Below are 23,363 nucleotides of genomic sequence, written 5' to 3'. Positions count from 1 at the left end.
CAGCCTAGGGACATTAGTACATATATATCTCCACACATTTTTTTCCCTACAAATATATCTATCAGATGAATCTATACATTAGTTTAATTATGATTGTATGCTTAAACTTAGGATGTTCAGCTGAGATATAGGTACAGGAAAAAGAAAGAATAATTGACCACATATATTCACTCCTTCCTTCCTTCCTTCCTTCCTTCCTTCCTTCCTTCCTTCCTTCCTTCCTTCCTTCCTTCCATCCCTTCCCTTCCCTTCCCTTCCTCCCTCCCTCCCTCCCTCCCTTCCACACTCCTTCCTTTTACACTCTCTAAAAGGAGTTTGACTGAAAAAACAATACAAGTTTCGTGACTGGTTATTTGAGACATGAAATCAACTTGTGATGTGCCAAAATGAAAAAAAAAAAAGTACTTGACTTTTCAGGGTCAATATCTGGTTGCACACCTTTAGCTACATTAACTGCAAGCAAAATTTAAAATAGGTGGCAATTGGTTCTTAGATTACTTGTAAGAACTGCTACCTACGTCTCCAAAGCTAACTCCTAAGTAACGTTTGAAGATTTTCAAGCATGTATTACTTATTTCAGGTCCTTCCATAATATTTCTATGGTGTTTCTATCCAGACATTGACTTGGAAATTCTAAAGAGTTTCTTCTTCATCATCCACTCTCTTATAGATATGCCTGCATTCTTGGGTTCATTGTCTTGCTATCTGACCCACTTGCCCTTGACAAGACAGATGGCTTAATATTTTCCTGTAGAATTCTCTCATACAAAGCAAAAATTAATCTTTCCTTCAATGATGGCAAATCGCCCAGATTTTCAGACAGTACTTGAAACATAATGCTCTACCTCTATGCTTAACACAAGAGAGTCTAATTGTGGATGGCAATGTTTGGGGATCATCAAACATAATTGCAGCCATATAGTCTGAAAATATGATGTATCTGACCACAGAATATACCTCCAGAAGGCTAGAGGGTAATGGAGAAACATTTGGGCAAATTTCAGAAAAGCATTATTTTTTCCCCCTTAGTAAGCAATTGATTCCACCTTATTTAATGAACATATTTTCATCCAAGTATTTTGTTTAAGGTAGAATAGTGAACACCGATGATAGTGTCTTAAAGATCCTTGGATGTTTTTTTTATGGGTTCTCTGTGACTTCCTGGATGATTTTATGCTGCAATTCTAGAATGATTTTGGTAGGACAATCACTCGCAAGAAGATTCATGGGAGCCCAAATCTTCTCCATTTCAAATCTATGCCTCTGACTGTGAGTTAATGGAGACCCAGATCTTCATATTAGCAATGAATCCTTCTTGCTTTCACCTGTCTTCAATTAGTGAGGACATTTCAGTAAATTGTAACTTCCTGTTACTCTGACCTAGTTTGTGGATAATGAAGCCATGGCTAAGGTTTGCTTCCAAATCTTGCCTCATTTGGAAGTAATGGATTACAGCTTCCAATTTTGACAGGAGCATTCCTGCCTTCTTCACTTGATTGTAATAATGGAAAAACAAAGTGGAAGCTAAGGGGCTAGGCATTAGCTTGGCTTATTAAACTAAAATTTGATGCACTAAATACTGTCAATTACTTAATAAAGTTTCAGTTGGTCAGTTAATAATCTATTAATATTCATATTAAGTACAGAAATATTCTAATATTCCGATACCCAAGAAAAATAACATATTAAAATATATACCGGCAAATATCACCTCTGACTGGCCCCATCTATTCTCTGCCTCCCGAATCTCAGGTGATCGGGAGGAAATGGGGATTTAGCAGTAACCTTCCCCTGGAGTGGGGAGGGAATGGAGATTTTACAGTATCCTCCCCCTGCCATGCCCACCAAGCCACGCCCACAGAACCAGTAGTAAAAAAATTTGAATCCCACCACTGGCGGACGTAGTGAGTTAATTACCAATAATTGAGTTTAAACATGCTTGGGATAAACACATGCCTATCATCCGTCAAAAATTAAATCAATAAAAAATAATAATTAAAAATAAGACGTAAGAAAACAGAAACAAAAAATCTCAAAGGGCAGACTTGATGGAACACTGGGTCTTTTTCTGCCATCAATCTTCTATGTTTCTAAGTTCCATTCGAACAGTTTTCTATGTTCACTTGTAATCATGGACAGATGGGTAGATCAAGGATACGAAAGCATCTATTACCATTTTCACAAAGAAAGAGAAAGGAAGTATATGAATTTCTGCTCTCATAAGCATCCTTTTTTGTCTTGTTTTGTGTTTAGAAGAAGCAAAGATAGTTAAAAAAGAATCCAAACCAATTGACTATATATACCAATCTATATGACTTAATAACTGCAATCATACATTCTGCTGGCTTTATCATAGCACAGCTGATAAAATGTAAGGTAACCAATCAATATAAAATAGCATTGTTACACAGGTAGTCCTCGACTTAAGACCACAATTGAGCTCAACATTTCTGTTGCTTAGTGAGACATTTAAGTGAGTTTTGCCCCATTTTACGACTTTTCTTGCCACAATTGTTAAGCGAATCACTGCAGTTAAGTTAGTCACACGGTTAAGTGAATTTGGCTTCCCCATTGACTTTGCTTATTAAAAGGTCGCAAAAGGTGATCACATGACTCTGGGACACTGCAACCGTCATAAATATGAGCCAGTTGCCAAGTGTCCGAGTTTTGATTACATGACCATGGAGATGCTGCAATGGCCATAAGTGTGAAAAATGGTCTAAATTCACTTTTTTCAATGTCGTTGTAACTTCAAACAGTCACTAAATGAACTATTGTAAATCAAGGACTACCTGTAATTTGTTTACATTATTGTGCTTATAGTACTTTGTGTATTGACACCCTTTGAAAGTGATGAATGCCATGGATCTTACACAGTGGTACACCCACTTGTCCCAAATATATAATAAAATTTCCTACAGAAACTTAGACATTGGCCCTATCAGAACTGACAAGTTTATTTTATTGGTTAGTTAAGAGGAATAGCATACCTAAAGTAGTTTTCAAAATGCTAATTTACAAAAGTAACGTCTTCATACTGCTTTCAATCCTTCATTCACTTTCTCTTTGTTCCAGCTCACTGTAGTAGCAGAGGTAAGGATCTGGTCAGCCCAAGTGATCTAATTACTGGGAATCAAGATTCCAATAGTGGATGCATTATCGTAAATATTTTAAGGCTATCCTCCCTCTGGATGTGCATCTTGAATTTTAAAAGACAGGCATAATTGTGAAGAGATATCAGTGGCTTGGAAGCTGGCTGAGCTTGTCACATCTACTACACATACATTTCTGATATTTTTCAGCCTGATTTGTAATCATGACCAAAGAATCTTTGGCGCATCTCTGAACAGCAGCTGTATGCTACATTGTAAGAGCCGAGGTGGCATAGTGGTTAGAGTGCAGTACTGCAGGATACTTCTGCTGACTGCTAGCTGCAGTTCAAATCTCACCAGGCTCAAGGTTGACTCAGCCTTCCATCCTTCAGAGGTGGGTAAAATGAAGATCCAGATTGTTGGAGGCAATATGCTGACTCTGTAAATCATTTAGAGAGGGCTGGAAAAGCACTATGAAGCGGTATATAAGTCTAAGTGCTATTGCTATTGCTATTTGAGCTTGACTGGGCAGAAATGGCATGTCAATAAAATCAAGACCTAAGGACAGGGATGGGCAACTACAGTATAGCATCTTTACAACCTGTGGACTTCAATTCTCAGAATTCCTGAGCCAGCCATAACATAACAAGCAAAAAGGCAACTTTAGCCACTCATGTCTGTCATAATGGAAGTTTTCCATTTTTGGAGCTGGAACTATCAAATTAGGGATTTTCATCCCTTGTAATTTTTTAAAAAATTACTCTCAGAAATAATATAGAAAACTACAATGGGACAGCTCAGTACTACTGGATTTTAAAGCTGGCAGCTGCAACATCTCTTCCAAAGTCTAGGGTAAAATTCTTACTATGCAACTGAATGCTAAACCACTCAAGCTATTCAAGAACAACAATAAGAGATTCAATGGTGTTTAAGTAGAATGTGATAACCTTTAGCATAATCTATGACACTGAAATGAGAAATCCCACTATGCAGATGGAAACAATGAAATGCATAGTTACACATACCCAAATAGTGAAAATCAGAGATAAAGAAAGGATCAGCATTTCCAATGATCTGCTTGTTATTGTGGCGCTGCAGATAAGAGAAGGTGATGGAGAGATGTCCTAAAGAGAGATGAAGTCAATTTTAAGAGCTTTGGGTGATTACACATACCAAGGCCTTGATGAATTGTCAATACAATGAATAGAAACTGAGAAGTTTTTATTACAAAGTCACTAGAACAGAAGGTGACTAACACCCTGGGGGTGGGTTTCAGTCTAAAGGCTACACTTTCTGCTCCACCTGGAGGCTTAGGAGGAAGGAGCAGAAATATTATGTGATAATTGCCAATTATTTTCAGATCTATGTTTTACTTTGGAGAGTTAAGATTAATTGACTTTGTATAAAATATACAAAAGAATGAAGGCTATTGCTTAACGCATTGTAAGCCGCCCTGAGTCTCCGGAGAAGGGCGGCGTATAAATCAAATTAAAAAAAAAGGGGGGGGGGATGGAATGCATGCATTATAATTTGCACTGGCTAAATTTTATCTGATTTTTGTCTCTTAGCCTCTCCAAATGGAAAAATTGATCCAACATCTGGAGGGTTTGGAGGTTTCAAAGGATGAAATAAGTGCAGTTAGATTCTGCAAGGTTTAAGACACCATTTGATCCATTAGTTTCTCATCCAAGAAATGCTTTTGAAATATCAGCCCTACCTAGGCTGAGGTTGGGGACTCCACCCACAACTATGCTACTAGATGTAGAAGATGGCCAGGCTGAGGCCGAGGGAGGGGTCAAACGCGTCATCAGTCATGAATCCTTCCGTACCCACAAGAGATCTAAGTCCAGCCCATCTTGGATTCCTTTCTATTCTCAACTCCTGCTAATTTCCCTTGACCGTTAGTGGTTCAGATTTTTATACAGAGCTTAAACTTACAATAAATCTTTATACACATTTGAACTGCTGGGTTTCCGGATTTTCCTGGTGCTTGACAATAAATGACTACATGCACATCCCACGGTGAAAATACCCACCTTTGCTAAATTAACTACAACTGATATGAGGATATGCACATTCTTTCCAAGGCCACATTGTACAGACTAGGCACTGTGGTAATTATGGGTACTCTCGTGCTTGTGAATCGTCCTCTGATAACCCATCAGAGCCAATATGCACATCATAAATTATCCAAAATTGACTTTAGATTGCATATTGGTCCCTTCGCCTTCTTGAATACCATAGTACAAATATTCTAGTAGTTTCAAGCTAGAGAAGAGGCAAGCCCACTCTTTTTTGCCTTCTGATGAATAAATAATTTATAGTGGCCACATCCATGCTAGCAGCCATTTCCCAACTCAACACCTCCCTGAATGTTATCTTATGTGAAGATCTCTCAATCACATAAATATCCAATTAAATCCACAGGCCCAAAATATTGTCTGTTTTTAATTCTAAATAACTCTGTGAAAAAAGATAGATGGATTCCAAGGATAAATGATTCTCTCTTTATACATTAAAGCAATGGAGGACATGGAGAAACAAAGATGTATTTAAGTACCAAGAATTAAGTGAAATTTCTGTAGTTATAGGAAGGTGAGCATAACAACTATAGCAAATCCCTTCTTATGATTCTGTAATAAAATGGTCAACTGAAATGTACTAAAAAATTAGACAGAAATGAGACACATTATGAATCAGCTAACTTTAACAAATTCAAAGTTTCCATGAAAAATTGATATTTTAACTTTTCAATAAACAAACTCCCAACTAATCATATTCAGGTGAAGAAAGTTTAAATGCCATCTATGCCTGTAATATAACCATCAATTTCTAAATAAAGGTAGCCCTTGACTTATGACCAAAATTGAGCTCAACATTTTTGTTGTTAAGTGAGACATTTGTTGAATTTTGCCCCATTTTGCAACCTTTCTTGACACAGTTGTTAAATTAGTAACCCGGTTGTTAAGTGAATCTGGCCTCCCCATCAATTTTACTTGTCAGAAGTTTGCAAAAGCCCAGAAATGTTAGGTGTCATAAATATGAACCAGTTCCCAAGCATCCGAATTTTGATCACATGAACATGGCAACCGGTCGTAAGCCTGAAAAAAAGGTCGTAAGTTACTTGTTTCAGTACTGTTGTAACTTTGAACGGTCGCTAAATTAAATGTTGTAAGTTGAGGACTGCTTGTAGTGTTTATAGCTGAAAAAAATCAATGTCATGGGCAAACTTTCTAATGCTTTTATGTTTGCTGCCTTGAGTTATTTGCAAAAATAATAAAGTTGGGTGATGGCAGATACAAATAAATAAACATAGGCAAATACCAGGGCTAACTCAAAATAAGATCATGCAGTATTTTGTTATGTTTTCACAATGCTGTTTAAAAAAATTTAAATTAAAAGCCAGCAGCTATAGTTTTTTTTAGCCAATTTAAACTAGTTATGTGTATTTAGACACCAATGTTTTAAGTAGAGTACTTTGGTATTAAATTAAAAAAACAACAACATTTGGGACCTACCTCCTCGTTGTACCAGCAATGTCACCTCACTTCCTTTAGGACATTCAATCAGCATATCCACAACTTGGTTGTGAGTTAGATTCTGCACATTCTTCTTGTTGACTTCAACTATAAGGTCCCCTTCTTTTAGGCCTCGGCACCTTGGGCTATCGACAATTTGCTTCACTCTCTGTCCCCCACCCCCAGGACTGTCTGCTATAGTGAAGCCAAAGCCCATTGGCCCTTTAATTATGTGTACAGTTATGAGTTCAGGTTGCGTTGCTATAGAAGAAGCCAAGGAGACGGTGTCATTGGGGTAGCCGTGGGATCCATTGGAAGAAACCTCAGCAGGACTGCTAGGTCTCTGCTCTTTCATCCCATTGACTTTGCCTGTTTTGCTACCATGGCTTGATGGAGAGTCGTAGCTTTCTTGCCCATTTACAATGATTGGTTCTTTATCCAAAATGGCCACAGATGTCACCAGGCTTGTGTTGGGATCATCTGGGTCAAAAGGCAGAGGATAGCCTCGGCACAGTTCCAGGTCCACGCTGGCACCGATAGGAATTGACTGGAAGATTTTGACCACTTGAGCGTGGGTGTGGCCCAGGACGCATGTGTCATTCACGCTGACAATAACATCTCCTACAGAACAGATGGTTGAAACGTTGTTAGTTTATACATACAAACTTCTTGTTTCATTCAGTGCATGGCAAAAGGAAGGAGGCGGAAGAGGAACAAAAACTAGTAGTAGTTTTATCAAATATATATTACTTTCTCTCTCTCTTTCTCTCTCTTTATATATATTTAAATGCATTGTTCAAGGAAATGTATCCAGGGAGTTCATTTATCTTGGCATCGAATAACTCAAAATGCTATGTAACAGAGACAAAGAATGATTTTAGCTTATCAATTATTAAAAATTATTGTAACAATTTTTCTTTTTGTGAAACTAAAACTTATATAGCTGTTTTTCACCACAACAAATTCAGAGATTATGAGAAAAGGAGGCAATGAATCCAAAGCAGAATATTCAATATATTAAAACTATTATACTTACATTATATTATATTAATATTTAATATAATATTTTAATGTTCAGAAGTTACCTTACATAACTAAGCACATGAGCTCCTGGGATCAAATACAGGATTTGGATACTGTGTTTAATGCTGTGGGTGATAGAATTCAATGTTTTGTGTGCGTATTTCTATTCACAGAATTTTGGGGATATTTATCGTAACTTCCAAGTTCACTAAATGAGTGATTGTAAGTCAAGAATTACCTGTAGTTTTCTTAGATCTAAAATTCCCCAGGAAGGACGTGGGAACAATAATAGCATGCCACATAAACTGGGAGAAACACTGTTACAATAGTAAGTATATTCCAACATGAAAATCATCAAATATTCCCGTAGTAATATAAATTTCGTTCTTGAATCAGAATAAACTAACTTACTGATAAATACTTTTTTAAAAAGCAGAATCATTTTGATGACTGGAAAAGACTGCACTGGTTTCAGCAGTCGGCTTCACTTTTAACCAACAATAACGATGAGGGAATTCTTGCTTTTAGTTCTTTTGTGGGTGGATTTGATTTAAATCAAGTCGATTTAAATCACGATTTAAATCACGGTTTAAATCACTACTAAAAAAGGCTTGATTTAAATCAACTTGATTTAAATCATAATTTTTAAAGAGCAACTGCCTTCTCGGTCCCACAGCGGCTCCTCCTCTGACCCACTGTTGACTCACCCACAGTCCCATTCACTTTAATGGGATGGCTGGTGAGGGACGTGGCAGGCAGCAGGTGAGTGGATGGCCGCTAACAGGTGCTGCCATGATGGATCTGAAATGACAGGTGCTCTTTAAATGCAAGGACTCATTCTTGCTGGTAGTTAGAATCTATAATATTATTATTTGCAAACAAAATGAAGGTTTCCTATTTAGCTTGCAGAGCTTGGATTCATTGACTGAGTTTACCAAACAATGTAAATATTGCAGAATATATAGCCTCATGCTACATAACTAAGCTCCATTAACTAAATTATTAATGTATCTTAAATAGAAAACTATCTTTAGATTTTTACTCCAAAAGCATTTTATTAAAATAATTTGATAAAAATCAATACAATCCGATTTAAATAAAAAAAAATCCGATATAAATGTTTTAAAAATCCAATTTTTTAATATATATTTTTTAAAAAATCATCAATTTTTATCTATCCTGGTTTTTTTAAAACATCTCAAAAATAATTTTTGACAGATTGGGTTACAGTTCAGTTCACTTGGGAAGAAATATTTTGATGTTTTTATTTTTGAAAAAGAAATTGCTTTCATAAAAGTCTTCTGCCTATATAAAATGAGATTTTAAGCAGATATGGGATTATCCTTCAGTGTCCTGGAAATTTACTCTTTGTATTTTTAAGCTCTAATATGTTTTGTCCCTTCAAAAGGTTTGCTAAGTGCAGCATTGTGTGCGTTCAATTATGACTCACACAGTGAAGGACTTTGTTTTGAATTCTATCCATAAAAATGGCAGAACATTTCAGCTTTGACATAGCGCATGTTTCAAAGTACACTCAAGTCCTTTAGATTTAATTCTCTGCTATTAAGAAATTCTGAAGATTGTAATATTTTGCTTCTACACTGTAATGGCTTTATGCCTGCGTGATTTGACAGTATGACCTGTTTATAGTGCTATATATATATAGACACATTACATAGAGGCCCTATCACCTGCTTAACATTCTTTCCTTTTGGGAGAAACCCCTCCTCCCCCCCCCCACCTTTGGCTAGGATAGAATAATTGAGGTTTAGATTCTGGTAGACTAGTAAATTTTCTCTTGCATTGTATTATTTAAAGAAACTCTTGACTGAATATTTCATGATTTTCATTTTGTTTAGAAGACAATTGAATGTACAGAGGCTAAGTTATCAGCTGTAGGACTGCTGCTCTTTTTTTATATATATATCTCTGTCCCTCTTTAAAAAAGGAAAAAAAGCTTTTGAATCGACTTTGATTCTTGGTGATTGCTTAAAGAAGTCTCTGCAGTTTCCTTGGCCAGATTTCAGAAGTAGCTCGCTGTTGCCTCCTTCTTAGGGCTGAAAAGGTGACTGGCCCAAGCTGGCTTTGTGCCTAGAGTGGGACTAGAATTCCCAGGCTCCTGGTTTCTAACCTACTGCCTTAACCACTACACCAAACTGGCTCTGTCGCTGCTCTTTATTTCATCTAGTTTCCACCAATGGTTAACTATCAATGGGTTGACATGAAATTCCATAGGAGGCAAGGCAATCACGATTTTTAAAACAAGGCACCTAGAACAACTGGCAAAATGCACTGTAAACAGTGTGGAACGAAACTGTGGAATGGAACGTCTAGTTTTTAATTCCAAAAATTGTGTTATTTCCCTTCTTTTGCTTTGAGACAAAAATTAAGGCAAATTAACCTAATTGAACTGCAGGAAACTACGCTATTTTTCCGTGGCTATTCTCCCATTAGAGCAGAGAAACCAGGAGTTTCCTCTCATGCCTGACAGGCTACCTGTTTCCATTTTGCCATCCAGTGCTGCAGGCCCATCAAGCACCAAACTCTTTATCTGGAGAAATTCATCTGGTTCGTCTCCGCCGACCACAGTGAAACCAAAGCCTCTGCTGCTTTTCCTCAGTTTGGTGTGGATGAACTTCCCTTTCAGCTCAGATGGGTTCCGGGTGAAAAATGGTTTCCCTGCTGTGAAAATTTCAAAAGTTTATCAATCAGGAAAAATAAATGCACTAAATTCTCTTCCATAGTCTTCTCTTCTCTAACTTCTGGGAGCAGCGCAATAAACTAACTCCCCGCCACTTCAGCACTGATGAAGTTAGCTAGTTTGGTAATTAAATGTCTGCAAGAAAACAGCCAAGCTCAGTCAAAGACTCCTTACTTCAATCCTGAGCTACAAATATTCTTTTCTATCAATGAATTAACCCTCAGAAGGACTAAATGTTAGAATTTGAGCTTTCCTCTTCTGAGAAGTTCTTCATACACCCAAACTTTGAAGAACATAAGGGGTAGCAAATGGGAAAATCTATAGTGTGAAACTCAAGACAAACCCATGTGGCTCTACTAAATAATTCTGAAGTGGCAGCAGATTTGAGACCCAGAAAATATTGCTTATTCCAGGTTTTAGATGAAACAAATTCCAGTCAGAAAGTCAAATCTGATGTGCACTTTTCATTTTCTGAATTCACAGCATCATTTACTATTTATGATTTACTTTACCATTTACTTCTCAATTTTCTCACTATCTTGCTTTTCTTACTTTAGCTGGTACTGTACCTATACAGGCCTACTCACCCTTTAATTTTTCCAGGCCTCCTTCCCACCCTTCCCTCAGCCACCAAGACTGCTACTATTCCAACAGGACTTATTCCAATGGCCTGTTAGCTGATCTTCCCTGCACCTTGCCTTCCCCCAATAATGGTATGTGGGAATGACCTTGGGAGACGTTAGATAGAACTGCAATCCAGACAACAATCTGATCAATACACATTGAGACAGGGAGGAAGAATAGAAACAGTAGACTTCAGAAAGGTCTGTCCCTGGTTTTCAGAGGAGTAGAAGTGAGGGACAGGAGAGATATTTTCTGACTTGCAAGATTCTGTTAATGTAATCTTCCAATAAAGATCAGATTAGTGTTTGTTGTCATGCTTCTTGCCTGGACTAATATCAATCTGTAACAGCCACTATGAAGGGCAGAAGACCAGTAGCAATAGCACTTAAGACTTATATACCGCCTCACAGTGCTTTACAGCCCTCCCTAAGCAGTTTACAGAGTTGCCCCCAACAATCTGGGTCCTCATTTTACTGATCTCGGAAGGATGGAAGGCTGAGTCAACCTTGAGCCTGGTGAGATTTGAATTGCCAAATTGCGGTCAGCAGAAGTAGCTTGCAGTACTGCATTCTAACCACTGCACCACAGGAGCTCTCTAGTAGGCAGCATCCATGAACACCAATTAGCAGCCAGAAGACATTATGAAAACTCCTTAATCTCACAACAAATGGACAGACTCAACCATAGTGTGAGCATAGTGTGAAAAAGTGTGAGCATCCTAGAGCAAGCAAAATCCTCAAACACTAGGGAATTCCTGGAAGACTGACATTCAGAACAATCAGCCAGAGACATATAGGGAGGGGGGGGGACTAGTTTGCCTTTTGTTTTTTAATTCCTCACCTCTTCCACCATTAAAAAAAAAAGATATTCAAAATACACAGTAAAAAAGTAAGAAGGAAACACATTCTTTCCAGCAACCAATACCCAGATAAGCATGGATTAATACTAGACAAACTATCAAGGAGAAAACAATATTCTAATCAAGGAACTACCAAGGAAAGAATCACACTGGCAGATCAAGCTACCAAATACAAACCTGAACCCTACACTCACTCACACAGATGATATTTCCTAGTGAGATCATGAAAGATCTGCAACAACCAAACAACCAAGCTCTTAGAGTACCAGGGACTCTACAGTTCAACCCCTTTCTTTTCTTTTCTTTCTTTTTTTCTTTCTTTTTTCTTTCTTTTTTTCTTTCTTTCTTTCTCTCTCTCTCTTTCCTTCCTTCCTTCCTTCCTTCCTTCCTTCTTTCTTCCTTCCTTCCTTCCTTCCTTCCTTCCTTCCTTCCTTCCTTCCTTCCTTCCTTCCTTCTTTCCTCTCTCTCTCTCTCCCTACCCACCTATCTACTTATCTACATTCTCTTATATTGAAACATTAGAGGAGTCTTGATTGGCAATGTGACGTGTATTTCTTTATGCAATTAATCTCAAGTTGTTGGAAAATCAAGCAATTTGCAGCACATGTTTGATAGACTACAGTATACGATACAATGAGAAGCACGGATGTCATATAATACATAAATGGTGAAAAATTAGAGCAAGTAGATGAGTTTGTGTATCTTGTTAGAAGGGTTAATAAAACATGGGAAAATGGATAATAAGTGTTTAAATTTTCAAATGCTGGTAGAAAGGTAGCGAGCAGAACATGGTCTGTACAAAGAATGTTTGTGGAAAAAAATAAAAAAATGGCTGTGCATAAGAGTGTACTGCTACCCAATATATTTTATGGAAGTGATAGTTAGACCTGTGTGGAGAAATAGAAAAATAAGTTGAATGCAATAAGAATTAAAACTATTGCTTGATTTGACTTGATTTGGTCTGATTTATTTGTATGGGTCTCCATCTCACCTAAGTGACTCTAAAGAGCTAGAGTATGGTCCAGTACAATAAAGCCAAGGAGGGACATGAACAAATAGGAGCTATATCGGTGTGCACTGGACACAATAGTGTTCTTTAACACAAAAGAGACAAGTTTAGATTGTTTTGTCCCATGGAGTAGAATTGAAAGAGATTGAAACTGAAAACCTATGAAGGAGGAATAAATAAAAGGAGATGGAGAGTAAGATTGAGAATGTTATAGTTGGATGGAGTTGATAAGATCTTCAGAAAGTAAGAAGTGAGGAGTTAAAGAACAGAAAGCATCTACGAAGTGATGTATAAATGGGGCAAAAACAAAGTTTGTTTGCAAGGCTGCAATGGTATCAATGGAATTGCTATGAACTAGATTTAGTTATGTTTCCGTTTCCTTTCTCTTTTATCATATACCTTTAATTTCTTATTATTTCTTACTTCTTGGTTATGCTCTATAGAGTGCTGTTGACCCTGAAAGGTATATATGTATATACATATGACCATTTGCTGATTTACACAATATCAATTAAAATAAAAAAATATTGAATTTTTAATAAAGGGGGTGTATTGAGTGTCAACTTTGCATCATTTTTGTATGTATTAATTCCTTGTTGTATTTCTGGTGCACTGCCATTGGGAATTAAAACCCCAGTTTTTATCAGCTGAAATCGAAAGGGCAGGTACGCGTTTAACTAGTCCTATGAATGGCTCACACACCCTGAGACTATGATTCAGCCTCTGACAAAACGGTGGCTGCATTTGAGAGCAGTAAGCTTTCTCCAGGTTTCTGTTGGACTAAAGCTCTTCAAAATAGTTGCAAAGCTTTTGAAATTATATATTCTGGCTTTTCTAATTAATGGGCAATTATATATGGTGCATTAAATAAGTTTTAGAGGAACAACAATTAAAAGGCAGAATTTTCCGCTTGAATGGACTACCTTCTTTTTGATTGGCTACTACAGCAGAAAATCTCTCCAAATGAATATATTTTCATAATTCCAAAGGAACTCAGGAGGAGTTCTATGGCCTGTTTTAAATTATTCAATCACAAGTGTGATTGAAATGAAACAAATAATAAAGTGTAGCAGGTCTTGATTTGTATATACGTGCATATTAATTCAACAGGGACAAAAAAAAAATCTTAAATTGTTTATTCCCAAATATTCTAAGCCAGAACATCTTCAATACTTTCTTCTTATGTCAATGCTAAATAATCCAAAACAGAATAATGTACTTCTTCAAAAGATAAATCTGTTCACAAAAATTAAACCAGATTAATGATGTATTTAGCCTCTGATTGCATCTAGGAAGACTTTAAGTAGGGGGCGTGGTAATGCCCATAGCTACTCCCCAGAGATAGTCTTTTGCCACCCGGCATCTGAATTCCCACTCTTTAGTCGTCATCACTTCTTGTTGCATGTTATTCATAACATACTGTATATACAATATTACAGTGAGCTTCCATAGTGCTGATACATCTGCTTTGTATCAAGCTGCAGATGCCCAATATTCTCTAATTCTCGCTTTCCTGTTGTAGTTTGGCACCCCCAAACATGTTGAAAAGGGTAGACTCTTAAGTGCCACTTTTCATGAGCACAGAATATTTCAGTAGAAAAGAGGGAATATAAAGTTTCCTGCTTTAATGACTTCCAAACCTTAAATTCGAGCATTTCCTTGCTACTCTGAACACCTCAAAGGATGAACAGATAAGAATGTAATGTTATGGAAAATAATATTATTCTCAGAATAAAGGGCAACATCAGATTTTTCACTCCCCCCCCCCGCCCCCCGTATTATTAAAGTGTTCTGAATATCTGCCTGGAATTTGGTAAGAATTTAGATACCCTGTCTGGTTTAATTTAGACACATTGGAAGGGGGAGATTACATGTGGCGATTGGGTATAATCTTATCAATTATGTTATACAACTACCCTGTTTCCCCCAAAATAAGACATCCCCTGATAATAAGCCCAATCGGGCTTTTGAGCCCATGGCAATAAGGCCAAGCGCTTATTTCAGGGTTCAAAAAAATATAAGACAGGGTCTTATTTTCGGGGAAACACAGTATGGTATTTTCTATTCCTGTTATTCTACGCTTTAACTTATCAGAAAGTTACTTCCTAGGATGAATAGTAGGAATTAATAATACTGAATTAATAAGCACTATAGGTAGTCCTCGACTTGCAACCATGATTGAGCCCAAAATTTCTGTTGTTAAGTGAGACAATTGATAAGAGAGGTTTCCCTCTATTGTACGACCTTTCTTGTCACAGTTATTAAGTGAATCACTGCAGTTGCTAAATTAGTAACATGGTTGTTAAGTAAATCTGGCTTCCCCATTGACTTTGCTTATCAGGTGGTCACAAAAGGCGATGGTCACATGACCCCAGGACATGTGCCAAACATTTGAAGTTTGATCATAGGACCATAGGGTTGCTGTGACATTTGTAAATGTGAAAAACAATCATAAGTCACTTTCTTCAGTGTTGTTGTAACTTCGAGCAGTCAATAAATGAACCGTTGTAAGTCAAGGACTACCTGTATATTCTTATTTGGAGATGGTGATCGTGTTTGTGATAACCCCAGAAACATCTAAACCGATGAAAGCCACTGTGGACAGCAAACAATTTTGGAGGGAGGTGTAAAATTGGGATGAATGTTCTTGAAAGCCCTAAGATCTGTTTTGGATAAATAATGCTCTTCTCTGACACTTAAAAAAAACAACTTTCATTACACTTATAGCAATTTACCTTGTACTGGAACATCTCTGACTGCCTCCTGGTTAGTGGGAACATGGTTTGGAAGAGAAGGAGGAGCAAGGGGGGGATTGTCTTCAGTCCATTCTTAAAAAAAGAGAAGAAAAGAAAACAGAGTTTTTAACTGTTTTAACCATTAAAATACATTCTACAATCCAAAGGGCATTTACATGTAGCAGACTAGAATATTGAAAGCACATTTGTTTTTTGAAGTGTATCATCTGGAACAGGAAGTGCTATTGGAATATTATATATAGCAGTGCCCACCCCCACCCCCCAACCCTGATTTGGGCATCAGGGACCGGTTCCGTGGAGGTTTTTTCCACGGACCGGAGGGGGCGTGGCGTGGTTTCATGTGCTGCGTGCATCCTGTGGATGGGGCTTCGTTTGTTTGTGCGGCCTGGTTTTTTGCATGCTGCAGACCGGTGCCAGTCCATGGACCCGGTTGGGGGGGGGAACCCCTGATATATAGGCTCCAACCCCCAATGAACCACTCTGGTTTTGTACATTGTTAATGCAAGCTCCTTGTGTCTCTAGACACAGTCCCCTTCCCTTGACTTCCCTCAGAAGACTTGTCACAACAGATTTTATGGGCGTTCCTCAAAGTCTTCTCAGGAACAAATGTAGCAAACAGTAATCAACTAATTGCCTATGCTGACCAAGCATAGACAACACCTTTAACCAGGGGTCTCCAATCTTGGCAACCTTAAGCCTGGCAGATTTTAACTCCCAGAATTCCCTAGCCAGTAAAGCTGGCTGGGGAATTCTGGGAGTTGAAGTCCGCTAGGCTTAAAGTTGCCAAAGTTGGAGACCCCTGCCATTAACCAAGGAAAAGCTGGAAGCCTGAGGGGGAAACCAACCAGTGGATGGAACATATCGGCCGCTATGAGCTACATCATTACCTATCACTACAGGCATAGACATGATCTTATAATATATATGTTATTTAGATTGCCACCCTTACATTCATTTATTTTGCGTATCAGAAAATCGACGGAAAAAAATGATTCATGGAAGAAAGTACTGAGATATAACAGATATGATTTATCCATTAAACCAATTTGTCCCCCAGAAATTATTTGGAGTAATTGTTTTCTGGTGCCTCTTTCCCGTATCAGAAAATAAATAAAAGTCCTATATTTTTATATCTCACAACAGAGAGAACCTGAGATTTTGCTTTCAAATTGTGAGAAGCAATAGCAGAGGCAGCATCTAAACTGGACTGATGGGAGAAAAAAAGAGAAAAACCTGTGGATATCCAAACTACTATTTTAGTACCTTTCTTAAGAAATATTTGGTTCGTTCATGATGCACCACCTACAGATTATTGTCTTGGTTTTGACAATAATAATAGATTTTGATTCTTTACCTTTTCCCATTAATATCTGTCCATCTTTCATGGACCACTAGAGATCACCTGCTGAGTATTTCTTTCTATTCTTCTATCTACCTCCTGATAGAAGGAGAGACCCAAAAGGAAGCATTCAGGAGCAGCTAATTCTAAAGAACATATTTAGAAATAGAATAACAGAGTTGGAAGGGACCTTGGAGTCTTTTAGTCCAACCCCCTGCCCAGGCAGGAAACCCTACACCACTTCAGACAAATGGTTATCCAACATCTTCTTAAAAATTTCCAGTGTTGGAGCATTCACAACTTCTGCAGGCAAGTTGTTCCACTTATTAATTGTTTTAACTGTCAGGAAATTTTTGCTCCTCATTCTCATGGCTTCTAGAAACAAGTGATATATGGCTTTTCTTTTGTACATGAATTGTTTTTATGGAGGAATTACCAGGTATCTGGAGGGAGGGAGTCAAGCAAGGGCTGCGCTTAGACTCATTATGCTGCTGTAAATGGCATAAGCATGAGTTCCCCCAGAATCCATGAAGCCTTATCTGGTCATTCCCAGGAGAAGCTAGAAATTTAGTGATAAACAATGAAGTTTTCAAAAGTGGTTTTAGTTGCTTGTGCCTGACAGTTCCAGACAGTACTTTTACATTTTGATCATTTTTAGCTTTGTATTTTTAGCTTTTTTTCCCCCTTATTTAATTCCTGCATTCTGTAAGGTATCTAGAGTTGAGCTGGTTTTAGGCAGTCAGATAAGAATATTAATTAATTTATTTTATTTAGCGTGTGGCAAATACATGGACTTATAGTGGTTCAAATGTCCAGTCCACTCAGCCATCCAAGGACAGGGTGGTCTATGTTGAAAAAAATCAGACATTGGGCCGGTGTAAGCTCTTGATGGACATCCGGACATAATGTGATGGATATTTTGTCAGTCACACTGAGGGGTAGAGACAAGACACCACTTAAATAATGAGTCCTGGCAGACACCATGTTGGGTATGGATCCTGTTCAGTTGACCAATGCTGGCGAGGAAGGTCAAAACCTGGCACCTTTTGTGCAGGGTCATCTATGTAAGTCCTTGTATCCGGGCGTTCAGCAGCCCATTTGGCTTTCCACTGTGTGTTGATGTCAAAGTTGTTAGACAGCTGTTGAGTGAGTGACCGAGAGGGCTTCCTGGATTTAAGCCTGCCAATTGATAGATGAGGAAGATCAGAGTAACAGTAAGAAATGGGTTTCTCGAACTTTTGTTGTGCTCCTTCACTAAGGCTTCCTGCCTTCGTAGGGCTGGTGGTGCAACGTGGTTCAAGATGGGGAGCCAGCAAGTAGGACTTAGATTTTATGCAACCGCTTATGATCCTCATTGTATCAATGAGGATCATAAGAATATTAAAATACATATGCGCACAAACAAATAACGCTACCTTGTTGTTATAATGAATCACTCTAGTTTGGGATGATATCTGTTTGCTTTGGAACAATTTTAATATAGTTTTATGACACTTTGTGCATAGAGAATGCACTTTATTAGCTTCAAGCTGCGCTCAAAAGGTTTTGCAACCTTATCTTTTTGTCTTTCATAAGTGTGCATGTGTATGTGTGCATGTGCATGTGCGATTACAAGAACTGAACATGGCATTTTGTGTACCAAACATGTAGAATACCTATCAGGGTATCCATTTCTTCCATGAAGGGTGCTTTAGATATGTCTCAAGCATGCATATTTCAAATTCAAGTTTGAATGGTCAAATCACAACAGCATAGGATTCTCCATAGAGACTCCCCATAGAGTCCCAAAGAGACTTTTCATAATGGCCGCATAACAGTGTGGGTGAGCAGATTATTTGTCTTAAATATTCCAGTTAAATAACCTCACGTTCCCTGTGTCTTCATGCAGGAAGGAAACCAGGCCTGTCCAGACATTTATCAAAAATATGAAACTTTAGAGAAGTGTGTATGTCTGGCATTTGGCCAATTTTTCAACCCTGGTCATTCTATGCAGGAGGTGCCAACCTTCAGATGGTTGTGCTGGAGGCTGTGCTGGTGGGGGCTGCTGTTCAAGCTGCTTTTTCCTTTTTGCTTCCAGAACTGGATTCTCATATTGTGTTTTCCTGTTGATGTGGCTAAAAAAAGAAAAGAAAACACAGCCATTAATAAGAAAACTCTTGGTGCAAAGTGCAAAAGTGATAGGGAGACTTAAGTTGTTTTTTTTTTTTTTTAAAAACAACTTAAAAAAAGTTATTTTTTTATTTTATAAAAAAATATATTAAGAATATTTTTTATTCTTAAAAAGTTGTTTTTTAACAACTTTAAAAAAAACCCAGGGCAAACATTAGATGTAAAATCTGCAGGAGCAATGCTCCTTTACTTTGTGACAAATGCTGATCTATGAATTGCAACAACTTATCTGACAGAGCAACTTTTGAATATTCTAAAAAAATACCAACTCAGATAGGTTTGGCTTGGTGAAGTTTCAAATAATTAGCTTCTCTAAAATATCTGATCAGAGGTGGGTTTCAGCCAGGGCCGGATTTAGATGAAAAGAGGCCCTAGGCTATTCCACTTATGAGGCCCTTTCACCTATAGTGAAAGTGTAATTTTAATTTTGCTAACAATTTGAATGTAGGCCCCTCTTGATCTTGAGGCCCCTCTTGATCTTGAGGCCCCTCTTGATCTTGAGGCCCTAGGCTGAAGCCTAGTTAGCCTATAGGAAAATCCGGCCCTGGTTTCAGCAGGTTCTGACCAGTTCTGGAGAACCGGTAACGGAAATTTTGAGTAGTTCGGAGAACCGGTAAATACCACCTCTGACTGGCCCCACCCCCATCTATTCTCTGCCTCCCGAGTCCCAGCTGATCGGGAGGAAATGGGGATTTTGCAGTAACCTTCCCCTGCCACGCCCACCAAGCCACGCACACAGAACTGGTAGTAAAAATTTTTGAAACCCACCACTGCACGTGACCAATGGATTCTACAAGCTGTGGTTCCCCATATATTTGGAGAGCATCTTAGTTAATCTCTGACATAATATATAAATGTAAAAGAAACAGCCATTTGGATGGGCTCAGTTCCTTGTCCAAATTGTGGTCCAGAAAATAGTGGTGGGATCTCCCTAACCTAACCCTAACCCTTCCCCCTTAATAAATACTAATTAGTCAATTATTTTCACCTGGTATTTTCTAAAAAATAAATTTCATATTTTAATAACTATCCAATTTTGTCCATAGTACAGAGAAAGTATAATCTAAAACAAATGGAACAAATTATTAAACGTTATTGTTATGGAGGTGGGGGACTTTGAAAATTCTTTTACTTTTATTCATAATTGCTTTAAGTCACCGTTATAAATAGGAACATACTTATATTTAAATGTGCATTTTTATCAAGTTAGCAATATGGCTAATGCTGAATACAGATTATTAAAAAGAATGAGGTTATTGCCACCCGGATTAAGCTCATTTAAAAATGATGATAACAGTATGGACGCTTTGATTTGCTCTTTAATTCTGAACAGCTAAACACATGCAGAATTCCATGTGACTAATATTGATTTTGTACATTTAAAATTAGGGGTTTTTTATTCTCCATTATTAAAAGTAATGATTGATACAATAGGAATTTGTTTGGCTAGAATGCATTTTCTGCAAAGCATCTTTTTTAACTAAATATGAAGCTGCAGGCAATATTCCTTAGCTTTGCCATATTTTATTTCTAGAGTACAGCTTAGTCAGAATGTTTCATTTCAACTTCGTATTTAGGAACCCTGATGTTTTTTTCTTTTGCAGGCTGAAACGCTGATTTTTCAACAAAAGATCACTAGGGGGAGCTCAAGAGCAATATATCACGAATCTTTCTGCCTCACTCTTGGAATCTGTCCTATGGGATACAAGTGTATGCTGTTAACAAAATACAGCACTAGAATAAACAAAGGGAAACACAATCAAGACTGCTAATTTGTTTGAATGGCAAATGTGAATTTAAGGTGAATTTCCATAGCAGTTGAACATTATTCTGTGGCATGTGTTCCTACAAAGTAATCTGTACAAAAGACTTACTCTACATAGTAGACACCATATACAGGATCTTCAATCTTTTCCCAACCAGCAGGTAGTTCTAGAACCAAACAGATAAGAAACTTTTCTTTAAGCATATTAATTTTGCACATAGAAAAATTCTGCACACACCCCTATTTTCCATAAAGTTGCAATGTTCCTTATTTAAAACATAAAAATGCACAAATGCAATGACAAACTTTTTTTCCCCAGGAAGAAAATGATTCCATTTAAGACATACCCACTTATTCTTAATTTTTGACTTAATCAAGCATTCAGAAAATGGAATTAACATTTATGGATCCCTGGGTCTTATTTTGCTACTTAAGAGTAAAGAGCATGCAATTCTTATTCAGAAAGATAGCAAAGTTGTAGTAGTGCAAAGAATGCAGATTAAGAATAACTTTCATGATCCAGGAGTTTTAGTGTAACCTTTGTAAACTATAAGAAACATGTTACCAGTTACACTGAGGTTTCTGATACTGCTATGGAAATTATGTTTGGACACTTAAACATGACAGTGTTGTCCAAAAAGACAAACCAAAAATAAAGAGCACATTAAAAGTAAATTCAGAATTAACAAATAATGATTTGGTGACTCATTGAAGAGGACAAATGACTCCCAAAAGTCTTTGGTGTGTTTCTCCCAAAACTCTTCTAACAGTTGAACTCAACTTGTAATTTTTTTAATGTAGGAGGAGGAGAACATTATAGAATCTTCAGCAATGAATTACATTACATTTAATGCACGGTGAAATGCTACCGGTTCGCACCGGTTCAGGAGAACCAGTAGTGATAAAAACTAATGGTTCGGGAGAACTGGTAGCAAAAAAATTCTACCGGTTCGGGCAAACTGGTAGTAAAAAAAAAAAAAGCTACCGGTTCGTCTAAACTGGTATTTCTAACAATCAGCTGTGCCGCATGATTTAAATAGCTAGAAACCAGGAAATCCTGCTTTCTAGTGAATCTAAATTGCGCGGCACAGCTGTTTCCACCCCTCGCTGTTCTACTTACCTTCCCAAGTCTCCTTTTTCCGTGCGAAGCCCGCGTTTGGTGTGTATTGCATATGCACGCACATTTGGCATGCACTTGCATGCGCGCACAGCAAGCATTTGGCACGCACCGCGCATGTGTGGGCAGCGAACCGGTGGCAAACTGGGGAAGATTTCACCACTGATTTAATGTAATAAAGTTTACACGAAATCACATCAAATTCTGTCTGGAGTGCTTGGACTACAAATCCCAGGATTCTCAGCCATGATGACCCAAAATATCTGGAGGCCATCTGGTCGAAGAAGGCTCCAGGATCTAGCTGATGAGGTCTGACTTGTAGCAAGTGCCTGTTAGCTATCAAGGCATTTCATATTTCTATCACAACTGAAATGACTTAGAATCCCAGAGCTGACAGCGCAAATCTCTGTGCATAAACCGTCATTTTATCATGTTACAAAACTTGTCACTGAATCATTATCCTTTAATCACACCATAAAGTAATCTTCACTCTTAAAACAACTGCAGGGGGAAAAGAGCGCAGCAATAAGAGGAGGAGGATTGCTGAGGGAAAGTAAAGAGCTCCTTGCCTGAAGATTTGCTAACTGAACGTGTAAATACTTCTATAAACATAGGTTAGTCTACAGAGAGAAAGTGTGGGAGTATGTCTCAGAATGCACCTTTTTAATTCAGCTCTTTTTGTTTTCTTGATTAATGAAAAATTCACCATAAATCCTGCTGAAGAATACTATTTGAATGTTGCATTGTCCACAGGTGTTGCAGCTGCTCTCACCTGTGCTCTGCCTATAAAGATTTCAAATAAGGGGTAAATGCATTGACAGTGCTTGTGCTGCAAAAGAATGTGTGCGTATGTGAATGAGAGAGAGAAAGGGAAGAAAGGATTGAGGGAGGCAGGCAAAATGAAAAAATAAATGGCTTCATTTCCACATCTTATTTAAAATTACCAGAGATTATCTATATTGTACCGTAAGGATTTACATTTCTCTAATCTAACACCAATAAGAAAGAAACCCCAGAAACATTCTAGGCCCATATTACATGAGAATGCATAAAGAGGATTACATGAGGAATTCCTGCCTTTCAAACAAATCTATCTCTATTTCTATCTCTCTCGCCATCTCCACCATCTCTTTCTCTCTCCACCTACTTATCTATCTATCTACACACAGACACACATAACATAACAGGACATGACATGCAAGGGAAATTGAACTAGACTCTTAAGTATGTTGGTTTTCAATGACCAGATGGGTAACTGAGCAGCAATCAATTGCCATGTTGGAATTTTGATATTTATTTATTATTTATTAGTTTGATTTATATGCCGCCCTTCTCCGGAGACTCAGGGCGGTTTACAATGCTTTTAAGCAATAGCTTTCATACTTTTTTAT

General features: G+C 37.7%; 1 protein-coding gene across 50 annotated transcripts in view; it reads right to left on the bottom strand.

Moving 5' to 3' along the window:
* The window catches only part of MAGI1 (membrane associated guanylate kinase, WW and PDZ domain containing 1), a 486,027-nt gene that overhangs the window by 79,245 nt on the left and 383,419 nt on the right, over window positions 1-23,363 (bottom strand). For all 50 annotated transcript variants that reach the window (XM_034440625.2, XM_034440614.3, XM_034440626.2 and 47 more), the window contains 5 exons: window positions 20,965-21,022; window positions 18,926-19,035; window positions 15,562-15,654; window positions 10,130-10,315; window positions 6,611-7,231 (listed from right to left, as the gene is read on the bottom strand). In XM_034440625.2, coding sequence (XP_034296516.1) covers window positions 6,611-7,231; window positions 10,130-10,315; window positions 15,562-15,654; window positions 18,926-19,035; window positions 20,965-21,022 — 1,068 coding nt within the window. The remainder of the gene's footprint in view (window positions 1-6,610; window positions 7,232-10,129; window positions 10,316-15,561; window positions 15,655-18,925; window positions 19,036-20,964; window positions 21,023-23,363) is intronic.

Source organism: Pantherophis guttatus, chromosome 2 (assembly GCF_059756535.1).
Source record: "Pantherophis guttatus breed Tessera chromosome 2, ASM5975653v1, whole genome shotgun sequence".
Classification (NCBI taxonomy): domain Eukaryota; kingdom Metazoa; phylum Chordata; class Lepidosauria; order Squamata; family Colubridae; genus Pantherophis; species Pantherophis guttatus.
Note: the sequence above shows the minus strand (reverse complement) of the source record. Positions and strands in the feature narration are given on the sequence as shown.